Raw genomic sequence first — 26,102 nt, forward strand, 5'->3', positions numbered from 1 at the left:
CCCCACTGTCCGCCACTTCTCTCACCTTTCTATATACGACCTCCGTCCCGACTACACCTCGCCGACTCAGACGAAACCGAAGTCACACTCACACTCGCCAAAAATGTCACGACCTGCAGGGTGAGGTTCTCTGCGCCGTGTTTAAACTTTTTGTACTGACTATGACTGCTTAGCCGCACCGACTGGGCGGAAGAAGACGACGAGGAGTCTCTCACCTCCCTCCCCCCCAACCAAGTCATCAAGAACAAGGATGGAACCGAGACAGTCATTTCCTACAAGATTGGCGAAGACGGCCGGAAGTACAAGACCACGCGGCGCATTAAGAAGACGGTCGTAAAGCAAATCGTAAACCCGCGCGTCGCCGAGCGGAAGCAATGGGCCAAGTTTGGACAGGAGAAGGGCAAGCCCGCCGGCCCGCAAACAGATACCGTTTCCGTGGCCGAGAACATCGTTTTCCGACCGGTATCCAACTGGAAAGCTAGTACCGAGGACAAGGGCGACGAGGCGAAGAAGAAGGCTGAGCTTAAGAACGCAAAGATCAAGTGTCGTATTTGCCAGGGCGACCATTTCACCACAAAGTGTCCCTTCAAGGACACCATGGCTCCCGAAGGCGATGTCGCGCCCGCCGACATGCCCGACGACGCTCCCGGAGTTGGTGCAGGAGGAAGTTTGGGTACCGGCTCTGGAGGCTACGTTCCCCCACACTTGCGTGGACGTGGAGGTGCAGGCGAGAAGATGGGCGGCAAATTCGACCGCGACGACAGCGCCACTCTGCGTGTCACCAACGTTTCCGAGTTTGCTGAGGAGCAAGACCTACGGGACATGTTCTCGAGATACGGCCATGTCACTAGGGTTTTCTTGGCCAAGGACCGGGAAACCGGTCGAGCAAAGGGCTTTGCTTTTGTCAGTTACGCGGACCGGTCGGATGCTGCCAAGGCATGCGAGAAGATGGACGGATGTAAGTTTTCGCTGATGATGATAGCTCACCAAGATACTAACGCTTTGCAGTCGGTTTCGGTCATCTTATTCTTCGTGTGGAGTTTGCTAAGAAGGCTTAATCATTCACAATGGTATTGGCTGGGGAGCAATGGGTTCGGGCGTTTGGGACACGGCTCAGTGAGCTTTAGTTAGACACGAGACTCTTCATGACTATCAGTGATGAAATTTATACGCTGGGCTTCCAGGCTCCTTGATGGGCTGCCAGATATGAGTGCAGCCTCGTATAAGTACTACTTGCATGCAGCTTTTGCAAAGAGCGACCATTCAAAAGGTTGATAGTTTTCACGCAGGAAGCAATGTATATCTACTGCCACCGCTCACTGAGATTATCGCCATGGTTCGCCTTTGCGAAAGAGCTACTACTGATGCATGCTGACCTGGCTCTTACTCTAATACGGACTAGAAAAGACGCGACAATAAGTAGTCTCTCCTATGCCTAGGATCCAACTGGCTGAGCGAGTAGTAGTGGCACAAAGTCATGGCCACAGAAACGTACGACACAGCTGCAACAACGACGCTCCGACGTGTTTGTATCACGAACGTGATGGCACCAAACGCGTATTTTTAGCTGTGCACGTTCAGGGTGAGTAAACAGTCATAGCGATATGACTGTACTGTGAGTCTGTGACTGTGCCGTCTCACTACAGAATGCGGCTTGCCCCACGTTCACGGGCTCGTAGCTAGTGATTGGTTCGTGAGCATGACGCGAACGAACGACCATGACCTAACGACTCCCTATCGCGCCGCGGCACTTATCGCCATCTGTCCCCTAACACATCTCCTTGCTATTTCCTAGACCTTGTACCTTTGTCTTTTGGAAAGAGCTTGCGTGTGTCTTGTCTCCTTGGCCTCCATCAGTCTTCTTCTTTCCATCATAACTATCATCAACGTCACTACAATGGCTGTCGGCGATATCCCCTCAAGCCCTCAACAGGCTCCAGCCCCACCCCAGCCTATCGATATAGAAGCATGGACTGAACAGGCGACTGTTGCGCTGGGTTCGGTTGCTATCTCCTCTCCAGAGGATGCGATTCGTGGTACCTCGGTTACACTTGCGATCCCGCTCGATGAGCACGATGCGCCTTCTGCTGCTGTACATGCCGTCGGTGCTTCGGCAGCTGCAAAGGAAGGTGGCTACTACCGTCGCAAGGAGCCGCTTCGCCGTGATAGCTTGACGAGACGTGAAGCCGTGCTAAAGGGCAAGGAGGGTACTAGGCGCAGGCAGAGGTGGGAGAATGGTACGTAGGGGCTGCCCCTCACCCTTTCTCTCAGAGACGCTTTGCGCATCGAAAACCCCATTTCATATTGCTGCTGCTTCTGTGGATGATTCTTATCAAGTTCACGTCAGTTGATTTCTAGCTAGATCGCCTCCTTAACAACCCCTACGCCGTACCCCCGCTTCCAAAGGACTGGGAGGTTCATCCCACCTATACCCCTAAGAATGTCCCCTACTACCTCGCCCCACTTTGGGATGCAGGCCTCAAGCGCCAATCCAACGAACGCAAGACGGCTGCTGTCGCGCAGAAAGCAGCTACCAAGACCGTAGCCAATAAGCCCACGACTCCTGGTGTCGTGCCCAAGGAGCTACGCGAGAAGCTCAAGCGTTCACGCGGGGCAAAGGGCCTGCTCATGGACCTTGAAAGCGAAGTACGCAAGTTTGTCGCAGACTGGGAAGAGAAAGAGCGCAAGGCAGAACAAGAAGGGTTGCCTGCTGATCCAGACAGCGAGGACGATGAGATTGTCTTTGTTGGAAGGAATGGACAGATGAACGATCTCCGCTCGCCTACCGAGGCTGAAGCTATCAAGAGGGAGCTCATGCTTTTCGAGACACCCGAGGAAGACGTAGGAGGCAGTTTTGGACGCTGGCTTGTCCATCATATTGGTGTTTACTACGGCTTGAACACGTGGAGCGTCACCGTGGGGAACCCTGCGAGGCGCGAAGCATATATTGGCTTGAAGGGAGCAAAGCTTCACTCTGGGAACGGCAGCAGTAACGTATGCGGGCCTTTGCCTCGACCGCTGTACGGCTTGGTTTAAGTCCTTTGACACATCCAAGGCTGCTTTGTTGCCGCCAACATCCTGTTTGCTCATTTGCTCTCATACAACCATATACACGGCGGTAATCTGCTTTTCCATCTAAAGCTCGGGGCGGATCCGTCTTGCGTCACTATCTCGACTTGCATTTAGATGCGTAGATGTCTGAACAGGCATACATTAATCATATTACATCACACCTCTGACATATGTCCTGACATTGTTCTTGGCATATACCATATTGGCAGAAAAGTCCGATCACCTGATGTTTATTCAAAACTCTTTTGGAAATTCTGTCTCAACATCAAGGCAACAAGACAATGGCTACAATAATAAACATAGCACACTGCTATCTACATTGCTCGAATGCCATTTAAGGCCATCGAGGCTAGAGAACTATATATCCACTATGCTGGCATTTAAGGTGCCCTTCACGGTAAATCTGAAATAATAATGCCTAATCGATATGGTAGAACTGCCAGAAGGTTAGTTGTCTGCAGATCGCTCCACGTTCTCCATCTTTCGTCTTCAGTGTCACAGACCCTGGCCGCTTCTGCCTTTGTTGGTGACTTTAAAGGAGACATGAATTGAGCACGATTAATGGGAATAGCGACGGAGAGCACTTGGTAGCGGCTCGATATTTAATGGATGAAACCTAGGTAGGTGGGTGTTGGGGTGTCAACCTGTATAGCGATGTTTATCTATATAGCTTTCTCTTTTGCAACTCGCAGAAACTTCACATGAAATAGGTAGGTGTTGACAATGTCATAGCTTCTACCAGAAAGTAGGTCCTAGGTATGTGTGAAAATATACTTACAACAGTCCAGTACCTATAAAGAAGAAGTTGATAAAACTTACTTCCTCATGTTCGAGCTTGCTAAGGCAATGTAATTTCCACCACAAGGTCCGCGCATATAGACACTCATATATACTTCAGAATCAACCCTCGAAACAAAACGTGGGAAAGGATCGATATGGCCACAGCCTTTGAAGCCTATTCCACTCAACTCAACCGCTCATGCTGGAGAATCCCAGAGTGGGTCTTGCCGACGTTACAAATAGATCCAGTGTACACCTACCATACACTATAGTACTGACCCTCTGGCTGATTGTTCTCAGGCTCCTTCACCGTGGCAACAGCCCACTCCTTCTCATATTCAATCATGCGGTTTTCACTCGCATGCGTACTAGACTTCCTCGAGAACTCCGTGACCTGATCTGGTCGCACTTCTGGGACGATGAGTCCTTCGAAAGCACATCCATTTACATGAGACAGATGCTGAGTGGATGCAAGAAATGCAAACTCCTCCATGACCTCTGTTCATACCATACTCAGTTGCCACATTTTCTCCAGCCAGATCTTGTAGACCATGAAATGGTTCGGGAGGTGGTGGAATGCTGGTACATGGTAGCAAAGGCACATGAAAAAACACCCCACGCACATGATCTTTCCGAAGTGTCGCAGTTCATCCATGGCGACTCTTTTGGTGTCGGGATCGATCCAACACAGGTCCTCCGGTGTCTGCACATTTCCTTTCGCTTAGCAGAACTCGTTCCGCCTGCTACCGAGGTAGAGAAGTGTTCAACGAAGCAGATCAAGACTGTAGCAGAGCAGCAAGAGCTGATCACCAAGCCGCTGCTTGCGATCAAGAACAAACGGGGGTTCAAGCTTACAATTTCGTTTGCGCAGACGCGGATCAGGCTGAATCTATGGCAGCACGTCATTGATACGTTTGGTGAGCCAGTAAAAGCGTTTTTGAATGAAGGTGGAACGGTCGAGGCGTCATTTGAATATCAGTACTTTGGAGAGGTCGATCGCAAAGCGGTATATGACTTTAGTGGTGCACTCGAAGACCCCGAAAGGGATTGGAAGAATGAGGCCAAGACTTGGTTGGACAAGGTCGGTTCATTTCCCTATCCCCTCACTAGAACAGCAAACTGACACTTTCTGCAGCAAAATGACATTGAGCCCTGTCATCGTGCTTACCGAGATGAGCATCTTCCTACCTTCAATCCAGAAGACTGGCGATACTACACTGAAGACGAATACGATTCTGAGCAGAACATTGCCAATCATGACTGGGATGAGACTCCAGAAGAAGACCATTCCCAACTGCCTACATTATGAAGTACTTGAATGAAGGGCCTCTGAAGCATGAGGAGGGTATCTGTAGATGCCCTGAATGTATTTGATCAGGCCGATATGTGGTTGGACGAAGACATTGCAATGGAGGAAAGCGACGATGGCGTTGTAGCAGAGACAAGACTGTAGTTATATGATTTAGTGGGATGTCAAGTTTTCCATGCTTGTGTTCGCGCATTGACGATGTATGTGTGAAAACGTGTGACCTCATGATGCATAGATAGCAACCCGCGCTTGCCCTAATCGAAGTAGCTCGGCCCAGCTACCTTCAGTCACCTGGGCACATCCTTTACAATAACGTAAACCTACCATATTCAGCATCACTCAAGCAACCATGAAGTCGGCAGCGCTATTACTACCACTGTATACTGCAGCCTTTGCTGCAGCTGCTTTCCATCACGAACATGCGCAGGCTGTCATACAAGACCAGCAGCTTACCATTGTTGAGCCGGACGAGTATCTTATTGAGCTATCGCCAGGCGAGACAAGATGGGTGAATGAGAATGAGAAGTGGGAGCTGCGCAAAGTATGTCGGTATCTCAAGACTGTAAGCTGGCCGCTGACATGGTGTAGAAAAACATCAACTTCTTCGACATCACCCACAATGCAGAACTGGGAACGTTGAATCATCGCATCAACGCCGAGAGTGTAAAATACCCATCGAAACCTGTTTTCAACGAGACCCTTGCCCCACTACTCAAGGAGTTAGACAAGAACAACATGCGCGCACACCTCGAGACCTTCACCTCGTTCCACACCCGCTACTACAAGTCACAATACGGCGTACAGAGCTCAGCGTGGCTGCTTGGCCAGGTCAACAAGACTCTTGCTGATGCAGGCGCCATCAACGCGTCCGTCAAGGCGTTCCCCCATCCATGGGGGCAATCGTCCATCATCGCCACCATCCCCGGCAAGAGCGACAAGACGATCGTCATTGGTGCGCACCAGGACAGCATTAATCTCTTCTTCCCTGCTTTTCTAGCGGCACCAGGAGCAGATGACGATGGCAGTGGCACCGTGACTATCCTCGAAGCTCTACGCGTGCTGCTCAAGTCGGACGAGATCTTGAAGGGCGAGGCAGAGAACACAATTGAGTTCCACTGGTACTCAGCTGAAGAAGGAGGTCTCCTCGGATCGCAAGCAATCTTCCAATCCTACGAGAAGGAGGCCCGCGACGTCAAGGCCATGCTTCAGCAGGACATGACTGGCTACGTACAGAAAACGCTTGATGCTGGTGAACCAGAGTCAGTGGGTGTCATTACCGACTTTGTCGACCCTGGCTTGACCGAATTCATTAAAAAGATCATTACAGTCTACTGTGATATTCCCTACGTTCTGACCAAGTGTGGCTATGCGTGCTCCGACCACGCCAGTGCATCCAAGGCCGGCTACCCGTCAGCATTCGTCATTGAGTCAGACTTCAAGTATAGCGATAAGAAGATCCATACTACCGAGGACAAGATTGAATACCTCAGCTTCGACCACATGCTCCAGCACGCGCGGATGACGCTTGCTTTGGCGTACGAGCTTGCGTTTGCTGAGTTCAAATAAAGTATGACTGCTTCGTTTGTAATGAATAAAGACCTTGCCCCACTGTAGCTTGTATCTTGCATTGAATTATTTGGTGTTCAATAATTACGATCTTTTCATTCTTGTTGCTCATGCCTGTTACTATATTCTTTGCTCGTATACTTCTGAAGTCGCCCTGGATCAATAGACTCAGCCTCCCACTTCACGTTTCCTTTCTTTGTAAACAAGATGTGAGCACTTGGGTGACACGAAGTACTTGACACCCAATATACAGACCTTGCTGTAGGCGACAGACACGCCGTTAGAAATATTCTAGCTTTCCTCTCCATCCGAACAGCTATCGGGCAAATCATCTGGAACTTCGAAGTCGGACGGATCATAGTTGTCATCCTGCTCGTATCTATATTCTCGGTCTATGTCATCTAGCATATCCAAGTAAAACGCCAGGCGGTGCTTCATTTCCATGCCCGGGTGCCAAGTATCAATAATGTCATCCAACTGACGCTCAGCTTTGATTGTAGATCCCAAACTAACTCCAGCCTGCCATTCTAAGTGTACTCGTACACCTTCCGCTCTGAAGGCGCGACAGAAGGGAACGAAGATTGCGAATGCCTGATCCAGTAGCTTAAGGCGGATACGGAATTGCTTCGCAACAAGGTGTAGCTCAAAGTCTTTCTTATGCACAATGTCGGAAAGGTTATTGAGGAGGCCAAGTACTTCATCCATGTCTCTGAAATCCAGTAGGACTTCCAGACGAAGCTTCCTCAAGTGTGCTGCAGGATCAACGCCCAGTTCAAAGGCATCGTTGTGGAGTGTTCTTGGAAGGCTGTTCAGATAGTCTGTGACGAAGACTTCGACGACGCCAGCGGCGCAGTGGTAGTACGCTTCCATGGCTTCTCGCGCAAATATAGGGTCGGCGTGGGTCGGCTCAATGACATGTGGTAGGGGACCAAGTCTGGGAATTTGTATGCCTGCCCATGCATAGCGCATGCGATCTGCGGATTTGTCGAGATAGTCTTTTGTCCAGATGTGCGAATAGATTACATTGCGCAGTTCGTGGAGGAGACGAGCGTGGATTTGATTGCTGAGGTGCCGACTGGATATCTGAGCATATCTTTGTACTGCGCGGTCAAAAGGGCTGGAAGAAAGCTGTTAGGACATGTGCGTTATCAACGCGTCCCCAGTTTGTTCCGACTCCCTTTTTAATCGCTCATACTAGCTGCCAGCCGTCGACACTATCGCAAATCTAATCACCTGCGACGTACCTGTCTTTGTATGATTTCTCAAACCATACTTTGGTATCGTGTTCTTTTAATGCTTTGATAGCATTGTCTATCTCTTTGCATCTCGTTCATTGTCAGCGCTTTTCCAGTCTAATGCGAAAAGAAAGGATGCCCACGGGATATCTTCTTCGTGAAACGCTTTGATTTTATACAGCTCTCTGACAGCCTTCCTCATGAGATGATGCGGGTAGCCTGGATGCTGCTGCGAGTGCTGTACTGTTGCGCCGCGTTGCTGCTGGGAGAGGTCTATTGATGGTACGAGTCCCTCTTCGAAGAGTCTCAGTATAAAGGACCTTTGCGTTGGAGTTAATTATATCTCCATGATTGAGTGTGGGGTGTTGTTGCGACTATAAGCTTCACAGCTTGCGCGCTCAAAACAAGACGAATGTGGGGTGTGATAGATGAGGGTGAGGAGTTAGTGCGAGCATCTGGGTGACATAAAATACTGGACAGTGTGGGCAAGCACCTAATAGACGCGTCTGGCGACTACAGTGGCTTTTTTACACTAGTATGTCCAGTATTTTGTGACACCCGGGTGCGAGGGGAACCGACGCGGAGTTGCGCCTCATTAACTATGTTGATGTCATGTCGGTGGCATTCTGGCGAAACTTTTTGGAGGTTCCGCACAGTGACTAGGCCGATACATGTAGATCTTTGAGGATAGCAGGTAACAGAAGTAACTTTCTCGACTATATACAAGTACATGCTAACTAGGTTACTTATAGCTTGGCCTTTGAAACAATCATTGTGTTGCAATTCTGCAACGATTTGACAGCATCTGTGACAAGTTCATCAACAATCTCGCGCGCGCTCTTCCTCTCGTTAACAACGGCAGCCACCTTGCCCATCAAGAACGGGCGGGCGTTATCCATGGTCTCGTCGTCGAGATCATCTCCCATCTTCTCGAGATCATGCTCGACGGGGAGTATACCCTTGCTTGTAAGCTCCTTGATCTCGGCTTGTCTGTTTTCTTCCCAGTTCGCGACGTATGGGTTGTTGCGAATACGGAGTGGGCGACCAGTGAAGATGATGGTGCGAACATTGTCGTCCCAGCCAGCTGTTCGAACAGCTTCTTGGTGTGCTTTGGGAGCGCCGGCCTCTTCTGATAGGATGAAGCGTGTTCCTACCCACACACCCGTAGCACCAAATGTGAGCATAGCAGCGAGCGACTCGCCGCTGAAGATACCGCCGGCGGCGATAATCTGTACATCCTCGCCAGTCAAGGGTGATTTGTGGCCCTTTACCATCTTAACTGCGGCTGGGATGAAGACGGATGTGGGAACATCTCCAGTATGTCCTCCACCCTCTCCTCCCTGTGCACAGATGAGATCAACGCCAATGTCGAGGCACTTCTTGATGTGCTTGGGGTGTCCGATCATGTTCATGTACAAGATACCGGCCTTGTGTAGCTTCTCGACAACATGCTTGGGGGGTACGCCAACAGCCGAGACGAAGAGTTTGGCGCCGGAATCGATGATGATGTCAACGAGCTCGTCGAGTTTTCCTTTGGTGTAGTCGTAGCTATATCTGGTCAGTCCTCGATGTTCAAGACTATGGGCAGGGGCACCTCGTACTTGGTCTTGCGCGCGCTGCCTCCAACCTGAGGAAGCAACAAATCGATGCCAAAGGGCGCATTCTGGTCATTCAGGTAACCCTTGAGTTCAGCAATCTGCTCTCGGAGCATGTCAGGTGTGTACCCAACACCACCAATGACACCGAGACCACCAGCATTCGTAACCGCAGCGGCAAGCTTGGGTCCAGCAGCCACGTTCATGCCAGCGAGCATAACGGGGTGCTGAATCTTCAGCAGGTCAGTGAGCTTGGTGCGGATTTGCTCTGGCAACGTGTCAGCGCTTGGTCATGGCCATGTGAAAGTATCTGCGCTGTCACAACGACTTACGTGGAGACGCCATAGTGCTGGCTATATATCGATGATATGATGATAACGAAGAGGAGAGAAGACCAGGTCAAGGGTGATATAATGGAATTCAAAAGAGATAATAGAAAGAGCGAACACGACTGCCTTTTGTGAGCCGTTTGCCGTCCGCCGTCGCAGCGAACCGAGGCACGTCGCATCTGTCACGCGGAGAGGTCTAGCTGCACCAGCGTTAGCGCCGTCTGGGGTAGCACCCCCTGTTCTACTCGCTTGTCGGCTTCCAAGTTTTCAGCCCGCATCACATGTCAGTCAGTTCACTAATTCACCATGTCGACTTGTATAGCGAGCTTGAGAGTGAACGCGTCGCGCTTTGCGGGCTCGAGAAGCATATCAGCGCCTGGACAGAGGTCGTTTAGGTTCCCATGTACTTCTTGGAGCAGACCACAAAGCCGGGCCTTCGCCGTGTTCCAGTCATCACACAAATATCGCCCACATGTGTCTGCCATCAAGACCCATGTAGCGAGCGGCAAGCATCAATTACAGACTGCAGTGCAGACTTTTCGGATGTATCGTGCCCACTATCATCATGACACAACTGCAAAACTACACCGTGCATTCATTGCATTGGGAAGCAACTTGGGAGACAGGGTTGCCATGATTGAACAAGCATGCAAAGAAATCGAATCCACTGGAAAAATGCACATCGTGCGCACAAGTAGTCTATGGGAGAGCAAGGCAATGTATGTCTTAGACCAGGACGATTTTGTGAACGGTGCTTGCGAGGTATGGCTCGCCGTATCTCAGCCGAACCACGTGTGCTGACTCAATGAGATCGCTACTCCACTGTCACCTATCCAACTCTTGGACGAGCTGCAGATGATTGAGCAGAAGATGGGTCGCGTCAAGCTGGTTGACAAGGGGCCCAGGAACGTCGATCTGGACATCTTACTCTACGATGATATTTCTTACTCGGATGAGAGGCTACAGATTCCTCACAAGCTCATGTTGGAGAGAGAATTTGTCCTGCGCCCGCTTTGCGAGTATGTAAATTACATATGTTCCGCGCGGATGCTAATAGATCGTAGGCTTATAACAGAGGACCAACAACAAAACTCCCCATTCAAGGTACCGATCCAGGACTATCTCAGAAAACTACCACCATCAGAAGAGCAATTAGTGCGGCTGGTGCCACTCGCATCTGACCTCTCGCCAATCTCATCTGCGCGCATTCCGCTCAATACACGGCTCATGGCCATCTTGAATATCACTCCCGACTCGTTCTCAGATGGCGGTCAGATTTACAATCGAGGAAGCGAGCTACTAGCAAAGACGATACAAGAGCGAATCGAAGCTGGAGCCACCATCATTGACTTTGGTGGACAATCTACTCGACCGGGCGCCATACAGGTATCGGCTGAAGAAGAACTAGCACGCGTCCTCCCCGCTGTAAAAATGATGCGTGGAATACCCGAGGCTGCCGAAACAGCAATCAGTGTCGACACGTATCACGGGCTTGTTGCCGAGAAAGCCATCAAAGCCGGTGCACATTTGATCAACGACGTCAGTGCAGGAACCATGGACGATACGATGCTACCTACCATGGCCAAATTGGGCTGCACAGTCTGTCTTATGCACATGCGTGGAACACCGGAGACTATGAACACCCCGGAAATGACGTCTTATCCCGATGGAATCGTAGAGACTGTTGGTCGAGAACTATTCGAGCGTGTCCGTGCTGCAGAAGAAGCAGGTGTAAGACGCTGGCGCATCATTCTCGACCCTGGCATTGGCTTTGCGAAGACATTGGACCAAAATCTTGAGCTGCTTCGACATCAGGATAAGTTAATGAGATATCCTGGTCTAGAAGGCATGCCGTGGTTGGTAGGGACCAGCCGAAAAACATTTATCGGAAAGATTACAGGAGTGAAGGATGCTCACAAGAGGACCTGGGGTACCGCAGTAACGGTTTCAGCGGCTATTCAGGGTGGTGCTGATATTGTGAGAGTACACGACGTTGAAGAGATGTCACAGGTTGTGAAGATGGCAGACGCTCTGTGGCCCAAACGTCGTTATTAGTATTCAAGCGCCTCAACTAGTATATTGAGTATTTGCAACTAAAGATCCTTGATTTGAATTTACTGATACAAAATAGGTCTGCTCGCTCGCTCGCGTATCCGCGATTCTGAGAGTCTCTTAAGCCGCTGAATATATAGCTCTTACCCTTCCCTCCAACATCTCTGTCATGAACATCTTTAACCCTACAACCTCCACATCAGGATACAATTCTTTGCCTACCAAATACCCTAGATACTTCGCATGCTCGACTGTATTATCCCCACGTATGCCGAGACAAACCCTGTACTGTATGAGAGCTAGACTAGCCACTGCCTCCATACCTGTGGGATTTGTTCGGAAGCTTTTGTATACGTCCGAGATGATGGTGTCAGCGTCTTGTTTGCTCAACTAACATCCTTGTCAGTAATCGGACAATCGAACCAGCATGATACCACAAAAGAGCGCAATAGATAAGAGTCAAACGACTTACATTCTTCCTGGCAATATTTTCGCCAGACTTTTCCTCAAGCGTATCAAAAATTTGGCTCTGCGTCCAGGTTTCCCCATGGGCAAAAACCATCTTATTCAGCGTCTGCGGGTCCGCAACGATCCGCGCAACATACTTGCCGATATCGCGTATATCCACGAGCGCAATGGGCACGTCACCATCGCCCACGAAATCGTTCAACGAATACTCTGCCTTGGTCTGTATGCGGCCTGAAGGCAGTTGCGGGAGACTCAGTTGGTACAACCAACCAACATCGATGACTGTGTAAGGGAGGTAAAGGCGCTTGATGCAATCAAGTGTGTCCTCTTTCTACTCATCACATAGTGACGATAACGTCAGCGATCTAGTTCGAGGTTTGTATGACTGATTGAGCGGAATAACAAGCGAGAGAAACAAGCCACATAGCAGCCCGGAGATGTGTTGATACATACCCTTTCCCTAAGCATCATCACACCTCTTGGTGGACACACCGGGCCGAAGAAACTAGGAACATAGCGATGAACCTTGGCCTTACTAGAGGCCTCGATAAGAGTAATCTCTTCCTTCTGCTGCAGCAGAGTTAGGCACGAGATGACGATGTGTATGCCAGTAAGAGCTATGGCGAGGGAATCGGTTGCGCCAAAGTCGGTGGGTGTCACGATTGCACCCCGAGCGGTGAAGGTGCTAAGAATGAGTTTATTCACAGAGGCTGGGCGGACCAGGGCGAAAACTTCCTGTGAGACGGGGTTATATTTCTGACCATAATTTTAACGAGGATGCACGACTTCTAGGGTATTCTAGAGTCCGATTGAATAACGTACAAACTGTTCGGGATTACTAAGTAAACCGTCCATGACCGATCGACCTATCTCTCCAGTCGCACCAACTACGGCAACTCTGAATCTTGCGGCCATGGTTGAATTGGAATGATGTTATTAATGACGAAAGCTTGAATGTCTCGATTGTTTCGTCTCGGAGATATGTATCAAGAGACGCTCTACTTGAGTACTTAAGTATCATTTCTCCCACCCCGACTTCTTACACATCATCTGCCATAACAAGCTTACAAATGTACTACAAACTTCACAGTTCGCGCGCTCAAAAAAAACACGGCTAAGCTTACAAATAGTATAGAACTATTCGGTCCTTCCTCTCGCGTTAACCATGATTGCGATTAGTACCTGTATAGTCAACCGGAACGGATCGTAATAAGTTCCGAAACGGCGAGGTATCACGTGTCCTCGTGTTAGTCGACTTTATGATGTCTTAATACGAGAAATCGTATAAGTAGGTACTAAACTAGAAATAGAAGGTTAGCTAGGTAGACATGTGATGAAGAACTATACTTACAAGGAGTGTTTCTGCGACAGCTAGCGTATACCCGAATTAGGCTAATGACGTCGCAGGTGCTCTACGCCTCTTGTCTGTCATGCCTGGAACACGGTACTCACACGTACGCCTAGACAACCCCCGTTGTGAGCGAACGGTCCGTCTGCACCAGGCACAAGACTAATGCACCCCTCAATCGGTGCTGCTCTGATGTACTCACGTCTCCTGGCCTCAAGCGCTTTATACTTCACTCTTTACAGCTGAGCAGCGGCGTGAACAACCTCTTCATATACCAAATGCCTGCAGACGCCATGGCTGACTTGCCGATTGAGCCTTCGCTAGGCGAAACATCTACAGTCGATACCGCAGAGATGATGGAAGCGAATATAGACACAGATGCAGATGCGCAAGAGCGTGGCCGCCTCAAGCGACGCAGGCAGTCTTCGCAGCACTCTCCGCGTCGTGCGTCCTCTCCCTCTCGCGGCCACGACCGTCACAGCGGATCGCGGTATCGAGTCCACCATCGGAAGCACCACCGCCCTTCTTCCCCAACATCTTCTTCCATATCCCCACCCACGTCTGTGCAGAAGAAGACTAGACGACGCAGCGACGCAGAGCCTGATCACACTTTCAGAGGGAGGGCGCGCAACAGGAGCAGCAGCAGGTGCAGGACTAGGAGTCCGATCCTGGAATACGAGGATGCATTTCTGGACAATGAGGAAGATGTGAAAAGGTATAGGAAAAGAAGCGCACCGCCTAGTCGACACAGAATAGATGGCGGAGGCGAACTCCGGCGTCTGAGAAGTTACCCAAATCTGTACAAGGAGGATAGGAGGGATTCCAAGGGTGAAGATGAAAAGGAGTCGCATGTAGTCAAGCCTGATGAATATGAAGAAGCAACCGCAGAGAATCACAGCGCGAAGGACTAGCAACACTCCTGTACCCGGCTGCTCGCCCTTGTTTACATTGGGTTATCGGATATGATGGCGTTCCGGTTGTATGTACCATGACTATTTCTCGAAACCATCAACATAGCATACAGCTTTACTAGATACCATGCACGGTTTGATCCATCAAAGCCTCGTATCTCGCGTCTCCTTTGTCCTTCAGATGCAATGCTCAGTGGCGTGCTTATGTCATCACAGTGTGGCTGTGCTGTCGCTGAGTCGAACACGCCTTGATCCTACAGTCAAAGATAAAACAACGTGTGATGTAAATTTGACATTAACACTAGAAGCGCCTGCTTGACCTCTGCATCATCGTATGATTTCCGGAGTCTTCGGCCTGCTCACCTCATCATCCTTCTCCTTCGGCGTCTCGAAGCTTCTATACCGAGGCGTAAACAAAAGGTGCCCCACCCCCCAGTGCCTACCAATCACCGAAGCCAAACTCCGCTCTCACTTCCGACTATTCCTCAGTTCCTCCACCGCCTGAGCAGACATGCCTCCGCCAGGCAACGAGTATGCCGCCGAGCAGCTTAAAAATGCGGGAAACAAGTGCTTCAAGAATGGCGACTACGATGGAGCTGAGGGGTTATACTCGCAGGCGATACAGAAGAACTCGGCGAACCCTCTGTTGTTTACGAATCGTGCAAATGCGAGGCTGAAGTTGGAGAAATGGGAGGGCGTTATTGATGATTGTATACGAAGTATTGAATTACTGAAGGATAATATGAAGGCCTTCTTCTATCTTGGTAGGCCGCACATTCCCACCCATGCATGATCGCAGCATCATGACTGTGTGAATTCCGCACGCATGGCAGCAACGCTAAGATCATGATAGCACAGGCCCAACTAGCAATTAACCACCCCAATGAGGCCCTTTCCTCGGCGCTTATGGCCTACGAATTGTGCACCACCTCGGCGCAGCAAACCTCTAACGCTGCCACAATATCCGCCCTTGTACTCAAATGCAAGAAAGCAAAATGGGACATACGCGAGCGAGAACGCATACGGCGGCGCGGAGACCTTCTTTCAGATCTCGAGGCCATGCTGGAAACACAGTATAAGAAGGATATGGATGATATAGAAGCGCGCATAGAGTCGGGCGAGACGAGTAGATCAGACGGCCAAGAAGAGAAGACAGAAAGAGAATCCGAGTTCAAAAAGAAGCGCGACGACCTTCGTACAGCCTTTGCCATTTCAGACCCCGAACACCAGCAGAAGCGCGAAGTGCCAGACTACCTTGTCGACGGTATTACCTTTGAGATCATGCATGACCCGGTCGTCACCAAGAACGGTCGATCTTATGAGCGTGCGACACTGATCGAGCACCTGAAGCGCAGTCCAACGGACCCTCTGACGAGGGAAACACTCACCATCAACGACCTGCGACCAAACATTGCACTCAAAGAGGCCTGCGAGGAGTTCATGACCGCTAATAGTGGGTGGGTGTATGAGTGGTAGGTTTGCGGATTCATTAGTCCGCTCTTGTGCATGCGTTTTGGTAGGTATGTGTGTTAGAGTTTTGCGGCCGGAGCCAGAATTATCGAGCGCGTTTACTGACCAAGTACCAGTGAGAACGACGAGGCGGACACAGATGCGAAATGGGCGCATCTATCTTCAATATGAATCGGATCTTTTGTATAGACACCCTCATGTCCTTTTCAGACGGCGTTGTCGGCCATTTGATCCCAGATTTGCTTAATTCATGACGAGGATTTGACCGGATATGGGTTCGTATGAGGCATTCAGGGCTTTCCCTTGCTCTTCCTTCTGGGTATAAGCTCTTTCCGGGGCGATTGCGTATTCTTAGATATTATTACGGATCTGTTTGGTGGCTTACAAGGCATGACCCCAAGGCAGCGTTCACCGGTTGAAGTTTCTGGATGTTGAGCAATTCGGTCTTGTGTATATGTGTTCAGGGTTAGTTCTTGGGCTGTAGTCCATTTCTGCAGGGGAGTCCGTCGTACGCAATGTATCCACATGTTCTAGAACTGGTCTAGTAGGTACTTAGCTGCTTTTTCCGCATGCAGTACGCGGTGGAAGATCTTCCGACAGGTCAATATCAGCGCACTGTATCACGTCAGCAATGTATTAGGTCCGTCTAAACCTTGACATAAGCACGATATGTAATGGTAGTATGGTACGCTCTGATGGCGTGAGACGATGTTAGCTTTGGTTATGACTACGCGTCACGCGGAAGCGGAGCAAGAATCATCGTCTCCCCACATTCTCTCTTCTACCTGTTCAAACCACGCAACCCTCGGCTCGCATCACTCCATACTCCGAGTCAAAGACGCCCCAAGCCGCACAATGACAGCGCGACCTTCACCCTGGCCTAAGGTCACAAACCAACTCCTTCCACATAATCTGTTCAACATTGCCGACAAGTACCCACAAATCACCTATGCTGAGTTTCCCCGCAATCCCCTCAACATAAGTGAGGGATATCGTGCGATTACTTTTGTAGAGGTTGCCAACGCTGTTCATGCTGTGGCATGGTGGATAGAGCAGAATGTGGGGAAATTGGAGGATGTCGACAAGATTGGTAAAGAAACGTTGGTATATATTGGACCAAATGACATAAGATATGTGGTACTGTGTCTAGGAAGCATAATGTGTGGGTATAAAGTAAAAGTCGCTATACTCTTCTAGTGTCAAATGGGCTAACAGGAAGCGGTATAGATGCTATTCCCTTCTCCACGGTACGGTGCCCAGGCGCTGGTCAAGCTCATTGAGAGCGTAGATGCAAAGGTCATGCTCATGCCGGAATCCAATGTGCCGGTAGTAGATGAGGTGCTAAAGATAAAAGAGATGAAAGCGTTGAAGGTACCAGCGGTGGATTGGTTACTCTCCACAGTGACTGAGCGGTATCCGTACACGAAGGAGTTTGAGCAGTACAAGCATGAACCTTTTGTCTGTCTTCGTGAGTACTCACCCTTTTCCGCACTCCTTAATATACCTGACATTGTGTAACAGACACATCTGGCACTACCGGATTCCCTAAGCCTATTGTCTGGACACATGACTGGGCAAATAGCGCGGTGCAGACCATGTATCTCGACCCACCACCAGGCTACGAAATCCAAGAGCAGCCACTCTATGGGTTGCGTAATTGCAAGAAAATGAGGGCTTTCTTCCAGTTTCCTCCGTTTCATGCTAGTGGAATGTTTGGAATGATATTTCTCCCTCTACAACTTGGAGTCGTGCCCGTGTACTCGCCATTGTTCACCACACCAGCCGAGGGCGTGCAAGGTGCGTTGGCAGCACTAGACGTACTGGCAGCGCGAGATGCCGAAGATGAAGACATTGTAGTGGACACCGTAATGATTGGACCACCTTGTGCCGAACATCTTGGTAAACACCCGGAAGATGTCTTGTCACTAAGCAAGCGTGCTAGTCACATAGGCTGGGGTGGTGGCAGTGTCAGCCGAGCAGCTACGAATGCGGTAACAGCCACGATGAAAGTGATGAACATCATGGCCTCTACAGAACAGGGTATGTGGCCTTGTGTCCTACCTATTGGTGCTCCACCCAAGGACGATTCGGCGGGGTATGCAGCGCCGCATCCAGCATTCAATCTCCGCTTCGACCCTGTCTCCAAGTCTACAGATGACACAGTACTGTACGAAGCTGTCATAACTCGAAATGACGGAGTAGAGTGGAAGGGACATATCCAGCCTATATTCAAGTTCTTCACTGAGGCGAAAGAGAGGCGAACCGGTGATCTGTACGCTCAACACCCCCAGGATGCCAGCTTATGGTTACATCACGGTCGTGCTGACGACATGCTCACTTTTATCACCAACGAGAATTTCTTCCCCACAGTTGCGGAAGAGAGGATTGCCAGTCATGCTGGCGTTGTGGAGGTAATGATGGTGGGAACGCGGAGACCAAAAGCTGCGCTGATCCTGAGGCTTGAGCCTGGAGTGAAGCTGGAAGATGTTTGGAAAGTGACTGAGGAAGTCAACCAGGACTCACCCACCTATGCACGCGTGGAAAAGCATATGGTACTGGTTACGAAAGAGCCGTTTCTCAAGACGCCAAAAGGCACAGTGCAGAAGAGAGCCATGTTGGATTTGTATGGGAAGGAGCTGGATGATCTGTATGAGAAGGTGGGAAATGTAGCATTGTACGTATGATCAGAGGAGTAAAGCCATTAATGATCGGCTTAGTACATGTCTTGTTCTACTTTCTTTACCAGACATGGAGAATTGACTGTGGTATGCCATGACAAGCTTTGCGGCACACCTGGGTGACGGCTTCATGATTAGATGTCAGCTGGCTTTTACATGAACTGTGCAGTATTCTTCATGAAACCAGGAGTAGATTGTAGATGGTGACATTTGTGAAGAGTATAACTTGATGTGTGGTAGTTGCAACCCAGTCTGGGAGACTATGCTTTTGCCAAGCCCACGTCATTCGCCGGCTCAAACTCGGCAGCTTTACCCTCAACACGGAGAATCCGCACAGCCATTGAACGTCACATGGGCTTCTGAACCACGTTCGTCGTAATGATACCTGCCGCAAATATGCGTGCGTTACGCGTACGGCCCTCAATCATACGCTCGCAGCTATCCCCTCGCCATATACAGCAACCCAGGAGATATGCTGCGACGGCAACCGAAGCCGCGACAAATGTTCGATCTGCAGGCACACGCACGAAGAATCTCATCTACGGTACCGTTTTGGCTGTGGGTGGCACCTTTGGCTACTTGTACGCAACCGATACCCGCGCCAGCATCCACGAATGGCTCGTTGTACCTGCACTACGACATATATACCCAGACGGCGAAGAGGCACATCATGCTGGCACTCGCATGCTCAAAGTGCTGCACAGCTTCGGCATGAACCCCAGAGAACGTGGAATAGCGGATACACAAGGCGACCTGGCTGTTGAGGTCTTTGGGCACACTCTGAACAATCCAATTGGAACATCTGCTGGCATCGACAAGGGCGCCGAGATACCAACACCACTGTTCGAGCTGGGAGCTGGTGTTGTAGAGGTTGGAGCTGTCACATTGCTACCGCAGGAAGGTAACCCAAAGCCCCGCGTTTTTAGGTTACCAAGTCAGAACGCCCTTATCAACCGCTATGGCTTCAACTCGGAGGGCGCAGAGCTAGTGGCTTCAAGGCTACGGCAACGCGTGAGAGAGTTTGCATACCGTATTGGGCTTGGGCTGGATGAGGATGCGGAACGACGAGTGCTGGATGGCGAGGCAGGTGTACCTCCAGGATCGCTACTGAAAGGACGGCTTATGGCTGTGCAAGTTGCAAAGAACAAGACGACATCGGAGAATGACATTGATGCTGTAGTACGCGACTATGCCACTGCGGTAGGCTATGTTGGAAAGTATGCAGATATACTGGTGGTCAACGTCTCCTCGCCCAACACCCCAGGCCTCCGTACCCTCCAAAATGTCGAGCCTTTGACACGACTTCTCTCAGGTGTAGTCAGTGCTGTTAAGAAGATTGATCGCAAGACCAAGCCCGCTGTCATGGTCAAGGTTAGCCCAGATGAGGACTCGGAATCACAAATCGCAGGCATTTGTGAAGCTGTGTGGGATTCAGGCGTGGATGGTGTCATTGTCGGCAACACGACGAAAAAGCGGCCAGACCCGTTGCCAAAGGGCTACTTACTACCGGAATCCGAGGCCAAGCTCCTCCTCGAGCAAGGTGGATACTCAGGCCCACAGATGTTCGAACGCACATTGGCACTTGTGAGCAAGTACCGGAAAGCACTTGACGAGGGCCCTAAGCATGTGTCGCCACAAGACTCTAAATCCGTCACCGGCCAAAGTACAGGTGACGAGCCGTCCCCAAGTATCGTAGAGAAGCTCGAGCCTTTATCCTCATCACAAAGCTCTAAGACGAAGGCCACTCTAGATCTCGATCAACCATCCCCCAAACCGCTATCTTCCAACATCGATGACATTTCGGAGTCCGCGCCTAAGATTACCTTGCAAGCCACACCCAAGGCTGCACCGGCGCCAGATGCTCCTCGCAAGGTTATTTTCGCAACAGGTGGCATTACAAATGGCCGTCAAGCCAGAGAGATCCTAGACGCGGGAGCGAGTGTGGCACAGGTGTATACCGCCATGATCTATGGAGGCGCGGGCACAATTAGCAGGATCAAGCAAGAGATGAGGGATGATGCAAATGCACAGAAGACGTTGACAAAGCGGTAGCACAGAGAGGCTACAGAGAACAACGGTGAAGTGTACATGTATACTAAACATCAGGAACACATTGCCATCCAAATCACCTTTAATTTTTCTCCTGTCTTGACGCCAGACCGGGACATATCTCTTGCTCTGCTTTATAAAACACAATGTTTGAAAACAGCCACGTTTGTTTCAGTCCTGTGTATGATATGTTGTACCTGCATTGCATGTCAACACAAGGTATTGTACGTAGGCGCCGGGAGGAAACTTCCTGGCATCGTGGGGGCTGTACAGTAGGAGCCGTACACGGTTCTCGGCTATCGCCTAGGGCTGAAGGGATAGTCGCAGTCGGCCCCGGAGTCGGGAAGGGAGAATGGCCGGAGATTAAGACTGTCACTGTGCTTATTATAACGAAATTACCCGCGCCTTACTACATCGGCATGCCAAGAACATTTTAATGAAGCCAAGAAATCACTGCCAAGGTTTTGGAAAAAGGTAGTCGGGCCAGCTTCCTCAGGGGTTTCGGCGCGGTTGCTTCAGACGCCGAGGCCGGCTAACACAGAGATCCGGACTGCCTGTGCAGCCAGAATGTGTTTGGTACAGGACGAGATGAAGGATATCATAGAAGAAGATGGCAGAAGTTGCCGTTGTAGAGGAAGGCTAAGCAGCTCGACAGCATGGACGTGTCAGAAGATGAAGTCCTAGCCAATGGAAATAAGACGAGCTTCAGGCGAGCTATGCCACCGCCATAATCTCCTACACATACCTGCTGCTGCGGCTTCCTCTCGTACTCTCGTATTCGGTCTAACCGCGCGACGGGCGGGAGGAATGGCATGTTTGACGTCACGAATCGCTTTTAACTTTCCTGTCCAAAGGTGCGATTCGTGGCGTTGGCGATGCTCCGCGGTAGTCGCGGGCACATGAAAGAGAAAGTGAGCACGCGACCTTGTCAACCTGTCCATCACAACGACGCCAACTGCCCATTGGGATTGGGCATCACAAGTGTAGAAGCTTGTGCACCAGCGATTTTTTGCTTCGCGCGCCGCCGCGCACCGCTGATGCTTGACACTACGGCCGGGAAAAGTGGGACTCTGATACGCAACGCACGCTTGGGTCGCTGCTCAGTGCAACAAGCTGGACCTCCCTGCTCCTTTGCCGGTGACCCGGCTTCCACGCAGACTTCTGGGCAAGCATTATCATAGGGTGAAGCAATCGATCGTCCGTCAGCCATCTACCTAGTCTGATCTGATCGAATCCTCCCCCTCCTTCGTCTCTCGTCACTCCTTTGTCGCTTCTCACGTTACACGATATTTCGACTTCGACTTTACGGCCCGCGCCTTCACTCAGGGCTGAGTGGAATCGACTGCAACTACCGTTGGACAAATCATCCAGGAGTCTGCATGTATTAGTACCTGGACACTTCTTTCGACAGAACATAGTGCGCCTCGTTTGCGCGCACGCGACATTATATGGCAAACATGACACTACCGGACAATGGCCAATGGAACAGTAAACCAGCCTGGAAGCTTCCTGGCTGGTGCGAACCAGTTGTGCGTCGACGAGAGCCCCTCGGAAATATGTGTGCGTGTATTGTTTTGTATGCTAACAGCTGTCGCGCAGATGGTCGCCAGCATATTATTCTTCGCCATGTTTATCACACGCAAACGAGACTTCAAGATCTTCGGCTCATCATCGCAACGTGAGGGTTACCTCGACCACGCCCCAAGGGAGTCCACCGACCGTCTTATACAATCCGACAGCGACAGCGAATACGATGAAGTTTACGCAACTAAGAATCCAAATGGGCCAAAAGTTCGAAGCCTATGCTGCTGCAAGGTCACGACACCCAGCACCTGGCGGTTCCGGAACAATGTACACAGCCGCATACTGCAGCGCTTCCCATTCTTGATCGAAATGTTCTACTGGATTATCAACTATGCCTTCTACCGGATGACCTCAATTGCGTCCGCTAAGCTCTTTGCTGGGCGAGGGATATGGGACGTGGCACAAGAACATGGAATTGCCGTGCTCGAGGCCGAACAGAATGGCTTGTTGAGCTTCTTGTTCCCTCTCAGAGAAAAAGATGTGCAACAATGGTTCATGCATGGACACCAGGATGCGCTTACTGTGCTGAATAAGTGCTATGCGCTGATCCACATTCCTGGAACGGTGGGGTAAGGATACTGTCAACAAATGAACAACATCATCAATACTAATCTCATACAGCTTCATTTGCTGGTACTATTATGTGGCGCCCTCTTTCGACACATTTGCCATCGCCCGTCGCACGCTCACCCTTACCAACTTTTGCGCCTTCATGACCTTCGTCGTATACCCGTGCATGCCACCTCGTCTTTTACCTTCCGAATACGGCTTTCTCGATACAGTCCGCCACGATGATGCACAGAGCGTATGGATGAGCGGCAAATTCGTCAACCAGCTTGCCGCCATGCCCTCGATGCATTTTGGTTACTCCTTTTGCATTGGTATGACAATGATCTATCATTCAGGCCTCTTTCGCCGAACCCTGGAGCAGGGAGAAGTCCGCAAAAACGCTTTCTGGAAGATCTTCTATTTCATACTCGGTGTCGGGTACCCATCGTTTATTCTGACGGTCATCGTCGCTACAGCCAACCATTACTTTATGGATGCGCTAGTCGCCACATGCTTCGTCTTCCTATCTTTCATGTGCAACAAGGTCTTTTACGTCTTTATTCCGCTAGAGGATCTTCTGTTGTATGTCATTCGAGCGGACAAACCAGTGCCGACGACTGGCGAACGATTCCACGAAAAGGGTGGTCGACTGTAGCAAGATGAAGATTTTCTTACCGTTTGGTTTTCGACTTATGCCTTCTTACGGCTCCACTCTATATACACGTTAGCATTTCACGGAGCATGGCATTCTGGGTAGCGTTGATCAAGACAGCGCGTCTGTATCGCGATCGAGTAACTAATGGCGAAACGAGCTTTCAATCCATCTATTATTATTCCAGTTCCCTCAAGTACCTTTTCACGGAACCTCTATGCTGCCTAGAATCCTCAACCCGGGTGTCATAAAAAACTTGACAGCGTGGGAAACACCTAATAGGCGTGTCTGGCGGCTACAGTGGCCCTTGTGAACTAGTATGTCAAGTATCTTATGACATCCGGGTGCCTCTGTAGCTCAAAAGAGTTGTCAGTCGCGCCAAGACCTGTTCCTGCGTTAGCGCATGTGAACGCGACGGAGCTACCAGAGTCTCGTCCGAGCTCCCACGACTCCCAGCTACCTCCAACCATCGCTCAGCATTATGCTGGTCAGCCCTCCTGGTATCAGACGCCTAGTCGCATTAAATTGCAGCCCCTCATTCACTTTGCCCTTTTGCGCGTTCATTCCATCATAGAACGCGAAAGTCAATCGTTCTTCGTAGCTTCACCTCGCTTTGGATAACTCGCTTTGGATAAAGTCTCACTCGTTTCCGCGTACATCCTGTCGTCATCTAGAAGCGCGGAACCACAGTCGCTATGGCGGATATCGAGCAGCAAACTCCGGTTGAGACACCAGTCGAAGATGTAGAGATGGAGGGCTCTGGTGATGCTGGAGCTGGAGCGGGCGCAGGCGAGGAGAGCGTCTTACCTGAGATTGAGCCTGAGACACCCAAACTTGTCCTCTTCGCAGAGTAAGTGCCGTGTGCACATGTGAAAATTCGTTATGATCTGAAAGATGGAGCAACGGTAGAGGGGCAATTTGGCGCAATGGGATGCACGCGCGACGTTCGCCGACTGAGCTCTTACCCTGCCATGATGACACCGTAGTTCGATGCATTTCTGCGACACCTATAGTGGACTTGCGGCTGACGTGCGACTAGTCTGATGAAGAGTCCGGTCGTCGAGGTCGTGGTTGGATCAGGCGAGGCTCGTACCACCTACTCAGCACATGAGGCAGTTCTAGTCAAATCGCCAGAGTTTGCCAAACAAGTTGTGAACTTTGCGCCGGGGGGAGTATGTTCGAGCCCTGCGATCTATATTCGTTCCGCTCACTGACACTCTCTAGCCACGCCAGGTCATCTACACAGACTGCGATGTGGATGCCATGGGATCCGTTATCGAATATCTCTACACGGGCGAGTACTTCCCAAAGAGGACTTCAGCTGCACGCGATGCGCCTCTCGAAAAGGACCCTCGTCAACCTTTGGCTGACAACGAGGGTCTCGGCCTCCTCGTTCACGCGCGCATATATACCCTTGCCGACCGTCTGCAGCTTCCCGAGCTCAGATCCCTCGCACACTCCAAGATTCACCGCACAGCCTCAACGGCAAAGGGAGAGCTCGCGTATGCGCGTTACGTCTACAAGGAGTCCAACCCAGAGGATGCGACAATCCGCAAACCCGTCGCTGCTTTCTGGGCGACGCGCAGTTTCAGCCTGCGTCACGACGCAGAGCCGGAGTTCAAGGCCATGTGTCTCGAATTTCCACAATTCTCGTATGACGTACTGCAGTTAGTACTGGATCAGCAAGAGAAGAAACGTACTGCAGATGACACGCCCACTCGCAGTGGACCAAGTGTGGTCCCTGGAAGTACTCGGAAGAGGGCTAGAGTGAGTCAGGTATAGATGCGACAGCAGGCTATATATGCTGCTTGATTTTGCACTGACAAACTTCACTTTTGTGCAAACGCGTATACTATTCAAGTTGAGAAATGTGTCTAATATCGTCTACAGCTCAGCTCGAAAGTTGAAGTCCACGTCGCACGTGGCTCAAGCGAGAAATTGCTCTCGGCCGCATGAACGGCATGTGCTCTTTCCTGCCATACTTTCTCCCAAACGACCGTATTTCGCGGGTACCTCCTTTGGCATTCAAGGACGGGACAATAGTTTCATACGAATGGGTCGAGGAGCGGCGCTCGTGAGTAGTGTAGGTTCTCTGTAGGGCTGGATCGGGTTTATTTTTCGCCAGATGTACATCATGTATAACTAATAATCGCCACAGGATTTGCTTTGATATAGTGTAGTGGGAGCAAAATCTAGGGGATATCAAGTCATATTGGATCACCATGCGACTGTTGGTGCAGTAATAAGGAATACGGCTTGTTCATGCGAGACTATTCGTAGTGTGGGGACGTGACCAGCAAGGCGCGGTACACCATATTCCGTATCGGGATGATGGATCGTGCTCACGGTTCTCTCACTTGGCAATGTGCAAGAAAAAACCATGACTGGCTTGATCTGAAGTTGAGGGAATAAGCGATCGGAGTGTTTGCCAGATCAAGCGTGTGCAGTTGCGATT

The 26,102-nt window shown here is 50.5% G+C and overlaps 14 protein-coding genes across 14 annotated transcripts; 11 read left to right on the forward strand and 3 right to left on the reverse strand.

Moving 5' to 3' along the window:
- Positions 1–103: 103 nt before the first annotated feature.
- PtrM4_071190 (RNA-binding protein (RRM domain)) lies at positions 104–1,058 on the forward strand (the record flags this gene model as incomplete). Its single annotated transcript, XM_001941574.2, has 3 exons — positions 104–120; positions 174–958; positions 1,009–1,058. 3 exons carry the CDS (start codon positions 104–106, stop codon positions 1,056–1,058), a joined length of 852 nt encoding a protein of 283 aa, XP_001941609.2.
- Positions 1,059–1,897: 839 nt separating this feature from the next.
- On the forward strand, positions 1,898–3,036 carry PtrM4_071200 (R3H-assoc domain containing protein; the record flags this gene model as incomplete). The annotated part of the gene is made up of 2 exons (XM_001941573.1): positions 1,898–2,237; positions 2,363–3,036. The coding sequence occupies 2 exons, from the start codon at positions 1,898–1,900 to the stop codon at positions 3,034–3,036; spliced, it is 1,014 nt and encodes a 337-aa protein (XP_001941608.1).
- A 971-nt stretch (positions 3,037–4,007) lies between these two features.
- On the forward strand, positions 4,008–5,161 carry PtrM4_071210 (uncharacterized protein; the record flags this gene model as incomplete). Its single annotated transcript, XM_001941572.1, has 3 exons — positions 4,008–4,102; positions 4,153–4,933; positions 4,988–5,161. The coding sequence occupies 3 exons, from the start codon at positions 4,008–4,010 to the stop codon at positions 5,159–5,161; spliced, it is 1,050 nt and encodes a 349-aa protein (XP_001941607.1).
- A 349-nt stretch (positions 5,162–5,510) lies between these two features.
- Positions 5,511–6,727, forward strand: PtrM4_071220 (leucine aminopeptidase 2; the record flags this gene model as incomplete). The annotated part of the gene is made up of 2 exons (XM_001941571.1): positions 5,511–5,702; positions 5,750–6,727. The coding sequence occupies 2 exons, from the start codon at positions 5,511–5,513 to the stop codon at positions 6,725–6,727; spliced, it is 1,170 nt and encodes a 389-aa protein (XP_001941606.1).
- A 291-nt stretch (positions 6,728–7,018) lies between these two features.
- PtrM4_071230 (uncharacterized protein) lies at positions 7,019–7,696 on the reverse strand (the record flags this gene model as incomplete). The annotated part of the gene is made up of 1 exon (XM_066105938.1): positions 7,019–7,696. The coding sequence occupies one exon, from the start codon at positions 7,694–7,696 to the stop codon at positions 7,019–7,021; it is 678 nt and encodes a 225-aa protein (XP_065964565.1).
- A 1,012-nt stretch (positions 7,697–8,708) lies between these two features.
- PtrM4_071240 (uncharacterized protein) lies at positions 8,709–9,902 on the reverse strand (the record flags this gene model as incomplete). Its single annotated transcript, XM_001941570.1, has 3 exons — positions 8,709–9,510; positions 9,564–9,825; positions 9,890–9,902. 3 exons carry the CDS (start codon positions 9,900–9,902, stop codon positions 8,709–8,711), a joined length of 1,077 nt encoding a protein of 358 aa, XP_001941605.1.
- Positions 9,903–10,519: 617 nt separating this feature from the next.
- On the forward strand, positions 10,520–11,941 carry PtrM4_071250 (folic acid synthesis protein FOL1; the record flags this gene model as incomplete). The annotated part of the gene is made up of 3 exons (XM_001941569.2): positions 10,520–10,648; positions 10,697–10,905; positions 10,951–11,941. 3 exons carry the CDS (start codon positions 10,520–10,522, stop codon positions 11,939–11,941), a joined length of 1,329 nt encoding a protein of 442 aa, XP_001941604.2.
- A 182-nt stretch (positions 11,942–12,123) lies between these two features.
- On the reverse strand, positions 12,124–13,321 carry PtrM4_071260 (NmrA multi-domain protein; the record flags this gene model as incomplete). Its single annotated transcript, XM_066105939.1, has 5 exons — positions 12,124–12,130; positions 12,177–12,328; positions 12,411–12,737; positions 12,860–13,162; positions 13,229–13,321. 5 exons carry the CDS (start codon positions 13,319–13,321, stop codon positions 12,124–12,126), a joined length of 882 nt encoding a protein of 293 aa, XP_065964566.1.
- A 726-nt stretch (positions 13,322–14,047) lies between these two features.
- PtrM4_071270 (PRP38-assoc multi-domain protein) lies at positions 14,048–14,665 on the forward strand (the record flags this gene model as incomplete). The annotated part of the gene is made up of 1 exon (XM_001941567.1): positions 14,048–14,665. One exon carries the CDS (start codon positions 14,048–14,050, stop codon positions 14,663–14,665), a length of 618 nt encoding a protein of 205 aa, XP_001941602.1.
- Positions 14,666–15,176: 511 nt separating this feature from the next.
- On the forward strand, positions 15,177–16,141 carry PtrM4_071280 (U-box domain containing protein; the record flags this gene model as incomplete). The annotated part of the gene is made up of 2 exons (XM_001941566.2): positions 15,177–15,429; positions 15,519–16,141. 2 exons carry the CDS (start codon positions 15,177–15,179, stop codon positions 16,139–16,141), a joined length of 876 nt encoding a protein of 291 aa, XP_001941601.2.
- An 849-nt stretch (positions 16,142–16,990) lies between these two features.
- Positions 16,991–18,819, forward strand: PtrM4_071290 (CaiC, Acyl-CoA synthetase (AMP-forming)-AMP-acid ligase II; the record flags this gene model as incomplete). Its single annotated transcript, XM_066105940.1, has 3 exons — positions 16,991–17,308; positions 17,363–17,603; positions 17,657–18,819. The coding sequence occupies 3 exons, from the start codon at positions 16,991–16,993 to the stop codon at positions 18,817–18,819; spliced, it is 1,722 nt and encodes a 573-aa protein (XP_065964567.1).
- Positions 18,820–19,209: 390 nt separating this feature from the next.
- On the forward strand, positions 19,210–20,865 carry PtrM4_071300 (PyrD, Dihydroorotate dehydrogenase; the record flags this gene model as incomplete). The annotated part of the gene is made up of 1 exon (XM_001941564.2): positions 19,210–20,865. The coding sequence occupies one exon, from the start codon at positions 19,210–19,212 to the stop codon at positions 20,863–20,865; it is 1,656 nt and encodes a 551-aa protein (XP_001941599.2).
- A 1,470-nt stretch (positions 20,866–22,335) lies between these two features.
- PtrM4_071310 (PAP2-3 domain containing protein) lies at positions 22,336–23,650 on the forward strand (the record flags this gene model as incomplete). Its single annotated transcript, XM_001941562.1, has 3 exons — positions 22,336–22,422; positions 22,462–23,015; positions 23,068–23,650. 3 exons carry the CDS (start codon positions 22,336–22,338, stop codon positions 23,648–23,650), a joined length of 1,224 nt encoding a protein of 407 aa, XP_001941597.1.
- Positions 23,651–24,342: 692 nt separating this feature from the next.
- Positions 24,343–25,429, forward strand: PtrM4_071320 (BTB domain containing protein; the record flags this gene model as incomplete). The annotated part of the gene is made up of 3 exons (XM_066105941.1): positions 24,343–24,497; positions 24,687–24,819; positions 24,872–25,429. The coding sequence occupies 3 exons, from the start codon at positions 24,343–24,345 to the stop codon at positions 25,427–25,429; spliced, it is 846 nt and encodes a 281-aa protein (XP_065964568.1).
- Between the last annotated feature and the right edge of the window lie 673 nt (positions 25,430–26,102).

This window comes from Pyrenophora tritici-repentis, chromosome 2 (genome assembly GCF_003171515.1).
Source record: "Pyrenophora tritici-repentis strain M4 chromosome 2, whole genome shotgun sequence".
Classification (NCBI taxonomy): domain Eukaryota; kingdom Fungi; phylum Ascomycota; class Dothideomycetes; order Pleosporales; family Pleosporaceae; genus Pyrenophora; species Pyrenophora tritici-repentis.